Source organism: Siphateles boraxobius, unplaced genomic scaffold (genome assembly GCF_051911475.1).
Source record: "Siphateles boraxobius isolate OS27281-9 unplaced genomic scaffold, OSU_SipBor_1 53, whole genome shotgun sequence".
Lineage (NCBI taxonomy): Eukaryota > Metazoa > Chordata > Actinopteri > Cypriniformes > Leuciscidae > Siphateles > Siphateles boraxobius.
Genome location: NW_027509175.1, coordinates 10,692,501 through 10,710,029, shown reverse-complemented (window position 1 = coordinate 10,710,029; position 17,529 = coordinate 10,692,501). Strand labels below are relative to the sequence as shown.

General features: G+C 38.2%; 1 protein-coding gene across 2 annotated transcripts in view; it reads right to left on the bottom strand.

The window, feature by feature from the left end:
- Positions 1 to 1,614: 1,614 nt before the first annotated feature.
- The window catches only part of nrp2a (neuropilin 2a), a 70,221-nt gene continuing 54,306 nt past the window's right edge, over positions 1,615 to 17,529 (bottom strand). The window contains exons 13-17 of one of the 2 annotated variants that reach the window (XM_077205380.1): positions 16,648 to 16,907; positions 15,315 to 15,408; positions 13,370 to 13,402; positions 5,762 to 5,821; positions 1,615 to 3,867 (exon numbers count right to left, since the gene is read on the bottom strand). In XM_077205380.1, coding sequence (XP_077061495.1) covers positions 3,563 to 3,867; positions 5,762 to 5,821; positions 13,370 to 13,402; positions 15,315 to 15,408; positions 16,648 to 16,907 — 752 coding nt within the window. In that variant the 3' untranslated portion in view covers positions 1,615 to 3,562. Of the gene's footprint in view, positions 3,868 to 5,761; positions 5,822 to 6,413; positions 10,051 to 13,369; positions 13,403 to 15,314; positions 15,409 to 16,647; positions 16,908 to 17,529 lie in introns of those variants that run through there. The other variant, XM_077205381.1, reaches the window with a different exon arrangement.

Below are 17,529 nucleotides of genomic sequence, written 5' to 3'. Positions count from 1 at the left end.
AGTTCTCCATCATTTGTCAGGTTCTTCTCTCTAGAGATGAATTAGCCCCGCGCTCTTTGTATTTCTGAGTGTGGCCCCTTCAAAAGCTGATCACCTATAAGCTTCAAGCGTGCAAGGCTGAGCTTTGATGGAAAGTCCGGCTTACTGAGAAAGAGGGAAAGCTCTCTGATCTTCGCCAGCAAGGCCCCGGTGGAGAATTAGATTTCAATCTGACAGGGAGGGAAAACAACATTTACGAAACAATAGTTTAGAATAATTTGGGTGGAAAAGCAGAGCCCGACGGCCGGGCTCCTCAGAGCAATTTCCTGGTTCTCCATCGCTCAGTCTAGCCTGCCGATCAAAACCACACATCCAGATGCCTTGTGTTGAGTTTAAAGACAGAACATTAATCAAGAATCAGCCAATAGAACATTTTGAAATATTTTGAAATTAATATTCCAGTCAAGAAAAACGTTGATTTATTTCTTTAAAATGCCTTTTAGATTCTGCGTTTGAAATGACTAGTCAGATGTGCTAGTCGGAATTCTGGTCTCGAGTGCAGTAAAGAAGCGTGAGAAGGGTAAATGATTAATGATTTTCTCAATATCTACATAATGGTCAAAGCTTGACTGTACAGTATTTGAATTGTACAGTCCATGTCCAGAGTCTGATGATGTCCATAAGTTCATACTGGCAACCTGTTTTTTCTTGGACTATGCAAAAGTTTCTATGTCTATGTCCAACATTTCTACTGCAATTGTGAATTAAACATTCATTTAATGTAATTTTAGTCATTTAAGATTAAAGAATGGAACAAGTATTTGAAAGGTTTTTTTGTTTGTTTTTGTTTTACTTTACATGCTATTTTGACATGGTCTTATGACACTGAAGAAAAAATTTATTGTAAAATGGATGGCTGTGGACTGTAGGACAGTTATAGGTTTATATTTGATGATGATTTTTTAAGACCTATTCAATATTTTATTTGTCTGCCATAATAATGTCTTTGATTTTCTTGGGATCTCGGCTGATTCGATTGACCTTACTAGATCTTACTGCACACATCATTAGTCAGTAAAACAGCCACAGTGGTTAAGGCAAAGGCAGGCACACTATGGAGCAGAGAGGAAGCTGAGAAATAGTTAAATGGATGCAACTGGGTGGTTGGATGAGGTGGAGGGATGAAGGGAACTTTAGGGGGTGGAACAGTAAGGCACTTCAAAGCTTTGATCTTGTGAGCCCCTAAATGAAGGCGACTGAAGGTCCGTGCTAATGGGAGCCCATGGGGAGATGAGAGAAACTGTGGCAGACATAGTTGGAAAGAGAGAATGAGTGAGGGAGTTTGTGTGTATTTGGGATTTAATGTGTTGATGATGTTTATTGGAGTCAAAGGTTCTATTGGTGAAATTATTTTGTTGTCAGTGAAGGTACGTTATGTGGTGGTCTGGTATCTGTAACATCAATTGCATGTGTGTGAGTGTGTTGAGCAATGTCTACCTAATCATTTAACAATCCCATTACCCTTTGCTCTTGTAACCTAGAAAATAAAGACGCACTGTAAAACATCTCAACTCAGTCACCTTGGAATGTCCCTCTTGGATCCACCTTGGAGTATTCAACAGCACATCAACCCACTATGTTAACCATCCTTTATTAAATAATCATAATAACAATAATCATCATCATAAAAAGCACAATTTCTGTACAAAGTGTCCAAAGAGAGACTGGAATTATACCCAGTGCTGTGATTCTCAAGTATTTCGACTGTTTAAGACAGACAAAAGCTCCAAAGCAGTTTTTTTCAGGTCCAGAGCCGAGGCTGGAACAGACTAGCTCCAAGGCACTTGCAAAAGTCCAGGGGTCCAGTAGCAAGAGTCTTCAAGAAGATAAGGAGTACATGGATCAAGCAGGGTTCAGTAGAAACATATAAGCTCGCCTATCAGTGTCTTAAAACTCCATATCGAAGATCCCAGACTCTCATAACGTGTCTTATTCTGCAGAGGTGTAGTGTGCTTTGGGTGCATTTACTTTCACCAACTCCAACAATTAGTTTTAGAGGGTGAAGAATCCCATCTGAGCAAGTAGGTAAAGATTTACAGCATCTGTGTTCCACCTTTTCCCAGTCTTTGAAAACCACAGGGGAGCAGATTTACAACCAAACCTGTCTCCTGTTAACATAAAGCCTTAGCATGGAAACATAAAACAGAGTAAAAGAGGGTTACAATTCAATTGATAATGAAACAAAGGAAAGTGCTGTATGATGTATATTTGAAAGTATTGGTGTTCCTCAAGGCTCTGTGTTAGGTCCTAACTGGTCTGAGAATAACCTAAAATAAAAACAACTTAATACTGATTTTATTTTAGCTTAATTCATGTTTTTCACCACTGACAGGCCTTCTAAGACTCATCCTGGCCACTCAAAAATGATTTGAAAAAAATATATTAAATATTTATGTATACACTTTTTTTTCTAGCTTCAAATTGATCCAAATCTAAACTACTTTAACTCTTTTTAAAATTTTGATGTGTAAAAAATATCTGTTTGACCCAAGAGCCAAGATATACTGTACATGACTGACACAGCAAACCAGTTTAGATTTTAGTCTATTTTTGAAAATGAACTTTTCTTTTACAAAATACTAACAGTGGACCTGAACATCTCTGAGCCAATAACTGTAGCATTCATGAAGGCCCAGAGTAAAAATGAGAGAAATTGTATTTCAAACCCATCCCTTAAGTGTCTGCCTCTAAAGCATTGTTTCACATTATTTAATGCCTGTTTGCTAGCTCAAAGCTAACAAATTAGCTTGGCAGTCTTTGTCTCCCAGTTACAGCAATCCATAGGTTGCACTGACAAAATCCTTAGTCAAACAAGTGTGGTGACTTTTTTCCCAGAACACAATTCACCAAACACACAGTGCCTAAAACTAAATCTATGAACCATTCGCTCCTTAATCTGTCTTACTTTTCCATTTCCAAACTGTCAGATTGACAAGAGAAACAAAATGGTGGGCTTAAAGCAATGGGTTGTAAACACACAATAATGATGACGTATAATCACCCTGGGCTACTGAACTTCTCTGTGACGAAAAAACAATAAAGCAACATTAAACCAATCCATCAAATCCTTTTAAAAACAATGCACCACAACCTAGGCCACAAAATGTACTTTTGGGAATGATGGGGGAAAGAAGTTTGTGGCTTGAAAGTCCAGCCTCAGGTCTCCCATCTTAGAAATCTTTGCTGATATTCTCTCATCTTTTTGGAATAGCAGAACATTGATATGTATCAGCATTTATTTTGAGGCTGAGCCATGGAAAGGGTATCACTCTTGTGGCACCAAATGCTCTATTTTTTATGTAATCCAGTGAAAGACGAGGAAGTCCTTGGCAGCAGCGTCAGAGCTAAGTAAGCATGACTGCTTGGAAAATAAGCTCCAGGAGAAGTTTAGTCTAGGAGCTCTCCAGCTGAGATGGACATGCATTCCAGGAATACTAAGAGATGAGGCTCGTCTCTTCAAAGAGTCAAATCGGGTTACTTTGAGGTCATTTTAGGATACTTGATATCTCCCCATCTGTTCTCCTCAAGCCTCAGAGCAGCAGCGCTGTTGGTTGAGCTTCACTTTGTGCTTAATCCCGTCGTACAGCTCAAAGTTGTAGTTCTCCAAGGTGGTGGACGAGCGTGATGTCAAGCCGCCATACGAGCAGGTGCAGTAAAGGAGGAGTCCGGCGCACACAGCACCTAGGAGAACACCAAGAGAGCTCATGACGATGATGGTCAGGAGAATGGGGTCCAGGGAGTACAGCCATGCGTTGTCCTTATCGGCCACACGTGTCACGGGAGGCTCTGATGGCGTTTCGGCTGTGCTCCACTCTGGAAACTGGAAACCTACAACAACATGAGGAAGGGAGAACACATTGAAAGGATGTTTATAACAAAATCATGCACTTAAACTTCTGTTTCTGAACATGATACCATGGTAATACAATGGTTTACGTTAAAGAGGTGTCATCTCCCCCTGAAAATAGTGATGATATCAGATGGTACCCTAACAAGAAAGGAGTGAAATTCACATACCATGGTTTTTATATGGTAAACCATGGTATTTTCAAGAAAACCATGGTACTACCATAGCACATGTCCAAAATATCACAGTAGTACCATGTCCGAAAAAGTACCATGGCATTACCATGTTCTTTAAAAGAGTTTCATCTCCTCCTAAAAATATAGTGATGGTGTCAAATTGTACACCGTCATAGTAGTACCATGGTAAAGAAATGGCATAAGATGGTAAAACCATGGAACTTAAATTTATATATGATGATTTGTTTTTTGTTGCAAAACATGATATTCTCAAGTATACCCCATAACTAGCATGTCATATGTTTAAAATACCCCAGTAGTACCACATGCCAAAAAAACATTTTGTAAGTGAAAAAATTTGAATGGTATTACCATGCTTTCATTTTAGTACTACAGTATTCTTTGAACTATTTGAGTAAATACCATGGTACTCCAAAGTACTTCAAAGCATACTATGGTATTACATATACTTTGGTAAATGAATTTAGAAATCACTGGTATTACGTATTTGTAGGCATGTTTTGTTCAAAATTGCAGCCTTTGGAGGCCAAACAGAGGTTTTCGTTTGTTTTCCTGCATATTATCCTATGGAGGATGACACATACAGTATAACAAACTAATGGTCTGGTCTGAGGGGGAACGGTGTTGGCATGGCTGTTTTCAGCTGACAAAACTAAGCCGTAAACTCTTTTGTGGCACCCTGTGCTTGCTAGCGGTTACATTCGGCTTAATTAGGCTGCTTTTGACAGCGAGCCGATGCCAAAACTCACAACCAGCTGAGCTGATTTTGCGCATTGACTGATATCTGTTGCATTTTGTTAAAGCAAATTTCCCTTTGCCCTTTAGTTCCAACAAATGGGTTCCAAGGTGACTGACAGCTTGTGTAGAGCGTAAGCTAAACACAGACTTCATTACGTTGTATTAGAGTATAAGGGAAAAGGAGAAAAAGATTGAATACTTCGATAAAGGAAGTCAGGGAGAGTGAAATAAAGACAGACGGAGGGGGTTGACACTCTGTAAGGATGAACAGATTTCGGTTGGGTAATTAACTCATCCTTGTCTTTTTATTTATTTATTTAAGAGCCAAAACAAAGACATCTTTATGAGTTAGATGGATTCCAACTGTGCGATAGCAGGAAGGAGGAGGGCGGAAAGTCTGATAACCGGAGACGTTTTTTTTGTTTTTGTGCAGAAATGCGGGGTGAGGGTGATATGAGTGTGAACAAACACGTACATACCCACACAAACATGTCAGCTCTGCCCATACAAACATATATGCACAAAATCGCTGTGGAGTTCCGGAAAAATGACGGAATGGGAAGCGGCTTTAAAAACCCAATTAACTACATAATCTGATGTATAAAAAAAATGAAAATAAATACAAAAACAGGATATCGAAGAAGAATAAAATATTGAGAATTGATTCAAATATTCAAAATAATACATACTGACAGATCATTCACAATAAGACAGCAAAAACATGCATTGTTGAAGTAATTAGGGTGGATTTTGATTTCATCTTCACTTTAAATGTGTTCAAACCATCTGTATTAGTTTTGGCTTTATAATCTCAAAATCTTGAGGAAAAGAAAACCAATAGATTCTCATTACTTCTAGTTCATGCTCCTTTGAAACTTGTTTAAATTATATAGCCTGCCAGGAAGCAGTATGTTGTAATGTATGTATCGTGGGAACTAACCTGCATTTATGTGGTCCTTCCCGTTAAAGAGACGCCCATTTCCAACCGTTGGCTTTTTAACTGTGGATAGAAGCGAAGACACTGTATTGAAACATACAAAATTATATAATGTGTTTTGTGCTCAAAGGAATATTACTTATTATTAATTTGCAAACTAGCTATAAATGTTCTGCCAGAAACATACTCTATGCAATTATGCAGACGCTAACTCATTGCACTACCCATACACATGTTTGCGTACCACATACTTGGCGTGCATTCTTCAAATATCTGTGCCAGACATAATAATAACAACATTTGATTATTCAGAATTCAGATTTACAGTAACTGACTTCAACAAACCTGCTAATTTACTTACTAATTTACACAATTCACATTCGCTTTCACATACTTGTGTACTAGAGTCGTGAGTCTTGAATTGACGGAGATCTACATAAGTATATTTTGAGACTTGAGGCAAAGCAATAAATTATTAAAGGTACGAAAGATTTGTAACATAATTACAGAGTACAGAAAATAACATCATGTGACCTACATAATTACTAATTGAAGCACACCACAAGCATTTGCACATTAAGGGCATACACAAATATAGCAGCAAAAATAGGCCAGTGTCTATTACTGCACTGATATAAATGGATATAAAAAGAAGTGACGATTAGAAAAATAAGATTTTATTGTCACATTTTAAAAGCAGGTTTTCAAGACACAAATCCATCAAGCAAAAATATTTTGTTCACATTCGCATTTTTAAACAATTTACTAATTTCAAAGTTGAGGTATAGGCTGACCACAGTTAGAAGGTACTTTCATAAAGCAAAGTGCAATATCAACATCACCCTCATCATGATTAAATTCATAGTCTGTATCAGAAGCATCACCACCACCACCACCTAAGTAAGCTTTGCGGTGCAATAAAAGGTCTACAGCTAACTTTCAAATGGCTTTATGGATCAGTGTTGCTTTGTTCCAAAAATGTCGCAGTCGGAGCCTGCTGTGTCTAAAAGCAAAGAAATCAATGTGAGAGCTTGCACTCCACGGATGTGAAGGCGGTAGCCCGACTGGATCCATTGTGAGCGATCCATTCTACCAAACTCCCCACGTCCGAGGAGGAGAACGCTGTTGGCTTTTCAACAACCCCCGAGATGCCCGTGTCTAAAAGTAGAGTGAGTCATTTGAATCTGAGGGGACATTTCCCCTCCAAATTGGGCATCAACTGCAATCCTCCGCTTTTTGAAAAATAGACTGTTCTGCTTAATTAGAAGCTTCTCGGTTCAGTATATGTGATGCATTTAAGAGCCCGAGAAGAATGGCTGTTTGGCATGACGCCTCGCTGGGTGACATGTGGACGGTGTTCTCAAGAGAACGCTCTCACTCATTAATGTGGTTTCCCGAATCGACGAGAGGCACAGGGCGGGGGCGGGAACGCCTATAGCAGCTTTAATAAATGCTATCTGGTCCATTAACTAATTAAAAAATATTAAGAGTGAAGAAAGAAGTTGGGGACACAGTTTATCGAAGAAAAGAGCGATAAAGTGGCTGCTTTGAAAGCACATTGCTTGACGGTGCCAAAACATCTCTTACCACCTCACGAAATGGCATTAAAAAGGCCCTGAGGAGCCAAGAGGATTTATCTTTTTATTTCCATTTTGAGCAGCTCTGTATATCCTATATTGAAATACTTTGACCCCTGATATTAGATCTGCTGAATCTTCTTAAAGGTATAGTTCACATGAAAATGGAAATTCTGTCATCATTCACTCACCCTCATGTCGTTCCAAACCTGTATGACTTTCTTTCAAATTTGAAAGACTAAAGTAGATGAAAAATTTCAACACTGTGTTTCTCTATAAAATCAAAGCGCAAAAGGGGATAAAAAATAACATGACATTCAAAAACCATTGTCGTTTGCTGTTATTGTTGTCAAATTTGTATAGCAAATAATTGCATTATTTTTGCTTATGTGAAGCCATCGTATGGACTTCTAGTCATACAAACTACTTTTATGATTACATGGTGAGTTTTGTTGTGTTTAATGTTCACATTAAGGAGCAACATTTAAGTTTTCATTTTGTGTTTCACAGAAAAAAGAAGCTCATAAAAGAAAGTTATAAGTCTGAAATAACATGACATTGACTTATCATTTTGGGGTGACCTATTCCTTTAAAAAAATATTATATAGTTACTGCTTTGGACATTTGTAATATGGTAATACTATGGAGTACCATTTCAATACTTTGGCACATACACATGGTAATCAAATGGTACGTCCACAGTTTGTTTGTGATGCGCACCCTGTCCTAATACAGAACTGATTCATTTAACCTATAAAACTGAATGACAACTCAATTCAATAATTGATTCAACATGGCTATGGAAAAGCACATGGCAGTCTTGGACACCATTCACTGCCAATCATTCTCGAAGCTTCATGATGCTTCAGTGAACCAAAATTGCTACCAGGTGTTGATATCTGCACAAAGTTTTCTCCCACCCCAGCGCTCATTGCTTCCTCATCGCATGGAAACGGAGAAAGGAAACAGCTGTCTTTGTTTATGGGACTTGTTTTTGGAGCCTCCACACCAGCAAGCATTTGCTCAGAATAACACACGCCAACGCAGTTTTGAGGGATCTTTTGGGAAAAATGTGAGAAAAAAGGAATAACCTAGATACTGCCACAGACAACACAGAAATGAACACAAAACCCGAAGACTCCCTTACACAATCCCCCTTCTCTTAACTCAAAGGTGGCACCATCAATTCATTTAAGTTTAGCACATCATTGATATGAAACCATGCCTAATGAAATGTTTAAAGTCAACATGAAAGAACATCCACAATCCTTTTAATTCCGTAATGATGCATTTTCAATTAAAATGAGAAAAAATGTAAGACGGGAAGAATTTTTATTAAATCAAGAATTGATTGGAAAAGGCCTTCAGTGGATTGTGGAGCAGAACCTACTTTTTTTAAATCTATCATTGTTCAAAGCAGTCTTTATTGTGTTATTGAAAACCGGCATTAATCTACTGTGTTAAATATTGACAAGGTTTTAGAAAGGCTGCATAACCTACAACAGCAGCCTAAAACAGGTTACCAATACGTAAGCGGAAAAGGAAACTCATTACACAAACATTTTTCTTTTTGAAATAATGCGCACTGCTCAATCACTCACAATAAGACCAAGAACATGGATTAAGAAAATCAACTTTGATTTCATGTTGACTTTAACGGCAATGTTCATCATGACAGCTTAGGTGGGCTCTCCATTTTTTAGTCTTAACTCAAGTTGTTTACATGCAGAAACCTTTTATGCAATACTTTACCTTCCCTTATTACTAATTAAATCATGCTTGCGTTGTATTCAAAAAGTGCTAAGAAGCACATTCTCAGTATTGGAGCTCCCTCCTGTATGCTTTAATTTATCTGAACGCTTTGTGTTCTCTCTTTCACCAAAGGTCTATTCCCTTGATCTGCTATAATAAGGTAAAGAGGTACTAGTGATCAATCTCAGGGACTAGTCAAAGTGCAAACGTTGTATCAGACAGCATGTCCACAACAGCTCTTAACTCCCCAATGTTCTGACCACTTTGATTTAACATAAGTACAGCACACTGGATCAAAGTCAGTCCAGGATCAGTCATTAAGGTCATTGGATAACACGTCCTCTTGGCTCGGCAGCCAAAATGAGGCTGGATACAGATTCACTCTTGGAGAAGGTCCCTCCAGATAAGTATGAGCTGGCTAGATGTGGTAAACAAGCTGAGCACACCAGTAAGACAGGGTCGATAGTATCCAAGGAAGAAAAGAACATGAAGAGAATGAGGAAACAGAAAAATCGAAGTGTTGGGTTCATCTTGATGCATCCGAATCCAAGCATCTGGGAGCGTTCTTTAAGCATTCTCCTCCAACTCTTCAGTCCGAGATCTGCTTCATCAAGGACTTCCTTCATGAAGTCAGCATTTGCAGGCAAACCTCTAAACCTTTAGTCCAGGTCTCTCACCAGTAGGAATTCCCATCGCCCTTCTCAACCCATACAGTCAATTTGGGTGTCACCCCAGACCTGTGCACGCCGCCGTTTGGGTGATGTGCACTGTGGGGGCTGTAGTAGGCCATTGTGGGTTGATTCCTCCTGGCTGTAAGATGGCGACAGCTAACGGCCATGACAATGACAATAATCAGGAACAAGATGGCTCCTCCACCAGCCATTATGTAATACCAGTTGGGCAAAACCGGCGGTACTGACAGCGTATCTATTGTTGGCTCACTCTTGCCAGGTAGGGCTCCCCCTGGTGGAGAGATATACAAACTGTGAAAAACGCCACACTACTGCTAGGTTCAAATGCAAACACACTAATGAAAGATGCTGTATTGATTGTTTTGGCATTCGATCGCGTAGGGTAGAAGCTTCATGCTCCATGTTTCACTGTTCGAAATCAACATGAAATGATCGCTTTCCGGTAGAGGAACAGTTATTGAGGGATCTAAGTTGGGTTGCATAGCACCGTGTACAGTGAAACAATGGGTGTGAATGCAGTGCTGTTATGTAACGTGCTTTCAAATAGGCACCTGAGTCAGAGTCCAAGCATGTTGCAAATAAAGACCGCCAGGCTCTAGTCCTGGAGAGTGGGGATGCCGTACTGTAAATCATATTTTTTGCATGCTGGATTTGGGACAAGTGGCTCTCCAGGACTACTCAAAGAGCAGAAACTGCTGGTAGTTCTCTAAACCGTTGTGTCTTAGGGGTACATTGGGGCAGCATTCAAACAAGAGGCTGTTTTGCCAAGCAGAGGCACATGCATTCTGTTCTCCCTCAGTTCGTCTTCTGGTAATTGCAGAATACTGACAGATACTTGACTATAGCAGAAGTTTGTAATAGGGCTGGGCATCACCAACTTCGTCAATATATTGTGATGCATCACTATATCATAAATGGATTGCAACTGAGACTAAGAGAGACTCAATGTGACCACATACAAGACTGATTCTGTATAATCAGTTATAATCTTTTTGGTTTTGCTCCGATTTTGATTTAAATTAGTATAATGACATGCATTTATGTTTCTAACCATCAAACTTACGTCATTCACACAAAAAAAATTATTATGGCATTAATTAAATTAAATTAAATTTTTATTATTGGAGATAAAATTCAGAGAGGCTGAAAAGTGCAGTGAACCTGCATCTTTGGCACCACTTTGATGTTTTCAATTTTAGTAGGTAAAAATGTTGTAATTACTTATTTGATGAAATTTGATTATCAATAATTCTACTACTGAAATTATATGAATGCAGACACAAATAAATAAATAATTTAATTAATTAATGAATTAATAAAAAGTTAAATAAATTTATAAAAAACATTAGTTAATAAACTAAAAAAGTTACAATATCATGATAAAATTATTAATAATTGCTAGATGTATGAAATCATCTACAACACACATCCAACTTGTAAGTTAAATTACAACCATTTAACCATCTAGTGTAAAACTCAAGGAACTGCAATAATTTTCACACAAACCACAATGCTACTGAATCCTCAAATCCTCGAAAAAGCAGAATTTAAAGCTGAGGTGAAACGCCGCATGTTGAGTTTAAATTTAAAAAAGCTTTGACCAATTTCTGACACTGAAAATAAAAACAACCGTACATCTTGACGAAAGAAAACCAAAATAGCACAAACATTATGATCACACAACAAGTGGAAGCAGAGGGTCTTGTCAGCTCTGCTTTGTCTATCTCATGGATTAGTAAGCACAGTGTGAGAAGCGAATATTTGGGGGAAAAAAACAGTTCTCCAGGGACTCCGAGACATACCCTGAGTCTCTGATGCAATGCTGCCATCTGAGCAGAACCCGGCACAGGCAGACATCTTGTTATGCTATATTCAGCCATGGAGCATGACTGAGACACTCATTAGGGAGAGCGACTTGGCTGCCTGTGTCTTTTATTGACACTCATTTCACAAAAGGAAGTGGAGGTGCTAATATGCTGGTAGCTTGTTTAGGTATTCTTGCCAATGCAAGGATTTTTAAAACCAAAAATAAAAATTAAATGGAGCTCCAAATGTAAAAACCATCAAACTGTTCACTGTTGGACTGCAGTCATTTGAAGAAGAAAAATTCACGTCTATGTGTCCGCATACACTGACAAATACTGGGATCCAACACCTTTCCAACAATTCCCATGACTTTTCTAGTCGTTTGTGATTATGAATGAGGATTTTTCAATAGAAAAATCATTTGATTGATGATTTGATTTTCTATGTCAGGTACTAATTAAAGAGATAGTTCACCTAAAAATGTGATGAGTTGTAACTGTATGAGTTTCTTTCTTGTGTTGAACACAAAAGATGATATTTTAAAGAATGATGATAACCAGACAGTTGACAGTAGCCATTGACTTCCATAGCATTTTTTTCCTATATTATGGAAGTCAATGGCTACCATCAACTGTTTGATTACCAAAATACTTTAAAATATCTTATTTTGTGTTCAACTGAAAAAAGAAACTCATACAGGTTTGGAACAACTTGAGGGTATGGGACAAAACATTAATTTTTGGGTGAACTATCCCTTTAATGCGCTACAGATAAACGATTAAGCACAATAGCAAAAAAAAATATTACAGCATGCAGGTGATTGCGACTATGATATTGCTTTTATTCAACAGTTCTATAAAAAGTTATTTTTAACTATCCATGTACAATTGTGTGCAGTTATTTTGCTCTGCTAATGCTCTGGATCAACCATTCTAAAACAAATCTAGATAAATAAATATGCACCTTAGAGTTCAAATGTCTCCAATAAAACACAAATTCACATGCATTCACAAACGAAACTAAGATTTAAACAGACCACATTTAAGAGCACCTCGCATCCCATAAGGACATTTGGCATCCAATGAGTCACAAAGGAAGTTGCCCTTTCTTTATTTCCTATAGACTTTGAATAGTATCAATTTCTTTAAAAGTGTTTAAACCCTGAAATGTTTCCCAGGTTTTCCGTAACTGTAAAATTGCACAAGTGTTAGTATAGCTGCTTAACAGGCTGAAGGGAGAAAGATGGCTCCAAAATAGACTGTCAGGATGCCCACCACGTTAGGACTGATACGAATAGGCCATGAACCGAGTCAATGACATCAAACGTTACAATTTTGACACAACCTGAATGAGATTTGAGAGCTATGACAGAGGGGACAATGTTTGGCGAATAATGACTGGATTATTTCATGCAAAAAAGTACGTTTTCGAACGACATGAGGGTAAAATTTCAATGATTTCTGGGGAATTAATCCTTGAATGTCAAATCATGTCACATTGTGGCACAACGTTACTCTGCCATGAGCCTCAAGGGCTCAGCTGCCTGACAGTCCTCGTTTGGACATCTTTCCCAGGGACCTTAACAGGTAATAAAAAATATATCAGAAACGGATTGGTCACCTCAAATAACCGACCCAACCCCAGGTTCCTCAGCTCACTGCATAAATACCACATGCTAGGAAGTAAAACAAACCCTATATCTTTCCTGTTAACAATAACTGCTGAGCAGGGCAGAGAGCAGGAAGTGCAAACATTCACACCCGAGGCAGAGAGTTTAAACTCACCGGTCATGTCTGGAGGGAACGCCGGAAAAGCCTCTGGATGAGGGAGAGAAGGATGGGGAGAGACAGAGAAAGAGAGAAAGACAAACAGAGTAAAATGTTAATATGTAATGTAAGGTTAACGGCGGGGTACATCCTTGCCTTACTGTATCAGAGGCTGATGACTCTGAAAACATGCACTGAACTTCATAAAATGATGAATAACCCACATCAGAGACCACAGAGGACATCAAAAGACTTTTCAGGAAATATTTCATCCTCAAATCAAAAGAAATATACAATAGCATTACGATTTTGTGGATTGTGGCATTATTTTCATGATAATTCAGCGTATTAATTTACTACAAAACTCTCATTACTGTAATGTGTCCAGATGTTTACTTTTGTGTTTTCAAAAGTTCAATTATTCTCGATTAATAATAATACTTTTTATCATATTATTATTACTATCATTATCTATTTTTTATTATTCCCAACTGCCATATTCTCATTCATATTCCCATTATGCTAAATTAATAATAATAGTACATTACTATAATAAAAAATCTAGTACAGTGTTGTTATTTTTTTTATTAAAACCTAAATATTAAACGAAAATTAAATAATACTATGTCAATTATTGACTTTCCCCCAAAAAATGATATCTGTGTTTTTTAAATCAACCATTCTAGTAACTGGTCACCATTTCCAAGTTTTACACCACTCTTAATCACCCTTTTCCTTCTCTAGATCCTTTAAGTAGTCCTGCTGTGTTGCTAATGAATCTTTAAAAGCACAAATATTCCATGAGGTCGTGAACATAATGTAACAATGAAAAAAATCTTCACAGTCCGTGATTTTTGGGATGAAATACGACCTGTACATGTTCTTTACAGGTTTTGAGATTCACACAGGTGCAGATTCCAAATGCTTTTTCTTAAAAGCATTTTTTTTTTCAGCTAAATTCTCTGTCCCATCCTCATACAGTGATCACATAAGGCATTTTGATTCTCAATTTGTTGGCAGAAGAGCGTGTTTTCAAATTTTAAGTTGTTTTCATGTTGTGAAGGTTTTGTTTTGTAGAGCGAACACGCAGAAACAGAGGAGATTGCTTAAATTCTTTAGATGCAAACAATTAGAAAGACGAGGAACTATCGTGAGGGCCAGCAGCTCGGGGATCTCTTTTTGGCGGGAACGGCAAGTCCAACTGGACGGGTCGATAAGAATTCTCCCAGCATGCCTTGGGAAGAATCACAGCAGGCGCATGGTGGAACACGAGCTCTGGAGGCTTCCAATTTTTGGATTTGAAATAAACCACCAAGTCCCGTAGCCTCACAGTGAGCCAAGCGGCAACGCTCCGAGCCAAAAATGACTAAATCAAGAGTTTCTAGTTACGGACCATGAATCGCAGTAGCGACGAGCACATGGTCACATTCTGATATCCTTAAGACCATAAACCACAAAGGCTCTGGCTATCAACTAATTCCGTTAAAAAGCTCTGTTTACAAACATGGAAGGAGAAGCGCGAAGGAAATAATGAAACATAGATTAGCATCGGAGCCCAGGGGCATTTGTGGCCTAGATTTGATTCTACATTTTGCTTTTGATGGCAAACAATGAAGCACACTATTTTGTGTGTCCTCTTTTCATGTTAATAAATTCTATTTTGAGAAGCTCTTTGAGATGGTGGCTGTGATGGCTAGGTTTGATCACACTAAAAGGAGAGGTTTATGGAGCGAGTGTCTTCAGAATCTAAACGAATTGTGGTGAAAATGGTGGAACTGGAATATGTGCCATTTGTAATGAAGAGATAAAGGTGACTTCACAGGAAACCAGGAAGAGCGAGGCAGGGAGAAACATCTGGTAGAGATAATGCACGCCGTTGGCTTAAGTTGCCGGTATAAATGACAACAAAATTATAAAGGATAAAACTAATGATGGAAGAAAAAAATGAAAGGTGCAGACTTACGAGTACACTCCTCCAGTGGTGTGTTCACACTCATGTGGATATTATCAATCCAAATGTGGCCTTTGACTCCCTCAAAAAATCCTTCGATTACCACCTGTGTGATGAAATATGAGCATATAGAAAACAGAAAATGTCACCATTTTTACCAAGACTAAACAAACAAATGTTTACGAGTAAACGGCATCTAATCTTCAAACAAGTATTCACTTGGGCAATAGATTTAAGCAATTAATCACGTTTTGGGGTGAATTTCACTAAAATATTACATTTTACCCTCCAAACAAAAGAAAGAAAATAAGAAATTATGTTTTTCTTACCGTGAATTTTTGCATTGTGATGTTATTTCATTATCCTTTTTAATTATTTGAATTTCCATTATAATCCCATGTGATTTGTTTTAAAGTTCAAAAAAATATACTGTCATAAATTACTTGTTTATGTTAAGTACAAAGTAGTACAACCAATATCACCATGGTGTATAAATACTTCACGATTTAATTAATTTATCTTTAAATAGGCTTAAAAACAAACAAAAAAGACTTTTTGGTTAATAAAGACAAAATACACCTTTTCTTTTCAATTTGGGGTGAAATGTGTGAGATTCTTCAATTAATCTCAAATGTTGAACACCACCATTATAATAATTATTTTATTTCTCAAGACCAAAACCAGATTTTCTTTGTTACATCAACATAAGTTATACATTTGTTTACAATAAAGAAAACAAGACTGTCTTGAGAAAACGAGACAAAATGTAATAATTTTAAACATCATTAATCTCAAATTTGTGCATGCTAACTTGACAGCCCTAATTTTACAGCCTAAATGTCCTTTTTGAAAAGATTTACCAAATACAAAGTTCTGTCATGAACCTCTAGATGGCGCAGGCTGATAGGTCCTTAAATCAATGTGTTAGCGATCACATCGTTATCTACATGGTGCAGCTGATTGGTTGCTGTGGCATCAGCAGCCAATGAGCTTTCTGCTCAATATTCAAATACTTGGCATTGTTTGCTGTTAGCAGTCTGCAGTGCCCTCCAGAAGCCCTCCACCTTCCTCAGCTCAATCTATACATCAGTGTATACATCTGCCACGGAGGTTATTTCATGTATGTTATATGTGTAGCAGCAGCATGTCTGTGAACGTATTGGCAGTAGCAAGGCTTTGTTCTTGCTCTGCAGCAGCGTAGCAGATCTATTCCACTAAGACCAAATTAATTAACATTGCCATATCCATTACCATGCATCCCGAGAGTTGTAATGACAGAACTCTGTTTACCAAACATCACAGTTTAAAAGATATTCAACTTTTTTATCATGTCTGAACTGCTTACCTGATATTCATTTGGAGATTGAGGTACGATGGTCCGTCCTTCTTTCCAGATGGGCTCCTGATCTCCACGGAGGGACCAGAGGAGGGTTTCCTCTTGGTGTTTGTTCTGCAGCAGGACCCTGAGTGTTGCCTGATCCTCCAGCTGATAGGAGAAGATCAGGCAGAGCGGTCCGGTGTCAGGATCCACACTGGGACTGAACAGTCTGGCTTTCTGGCCCTGGGTCTCAGGACTGGCCTCAATGTAAAGGTAGTTTCCCAAACCTATGAAAGAACAAACATAATAAAGTGTGTCATACAGTCTGTCCATGTCAGCATCAAAGACTTTATATATTAAGACTCGTATTACTATGAATGGGAGAAAGTGCGATACGCAATATGCCGGAATTAGTCCCGCCTCCTAAATAAAAGAGCCAATCGGCATTCACGTCACTGCAGCTGCCGTTAGATGCTCCGGTTGCTATAGACCTTATTCAGTGCAGCGCCATGGACAGGTATGAAAGCGAGGCTTTGAGGGATAGACTTGTTTTCAATTACATCAGCTGGAGTTTTTTTGTCCAGTGAAATTTCCTGGAAAAATTCGTCAGCAGAACAATTCAAAAACAAATTAAATAACCCACTGAAGAGATGTATATCTATCCCTCACAGCCTCGCTTTCATTTCCATTAAAAATCAAAGATGGCGCTGCTGTGAAAAAGATCAATAGAAAGAGTCAATGTTCTGAGACACGTGGTTAGTACTGCCATTGCACTCCAGCCTGAAAAATAAGCTTCTTTAACGCTATCTGAGCATAAGCAACTGTATTTATGATACAGTTGTTGTCAAATTTCATTTTTAAGTACCAAATTTCACGCCCGAGAGGCGTTTCAAAGATGGCCGCCGAGTG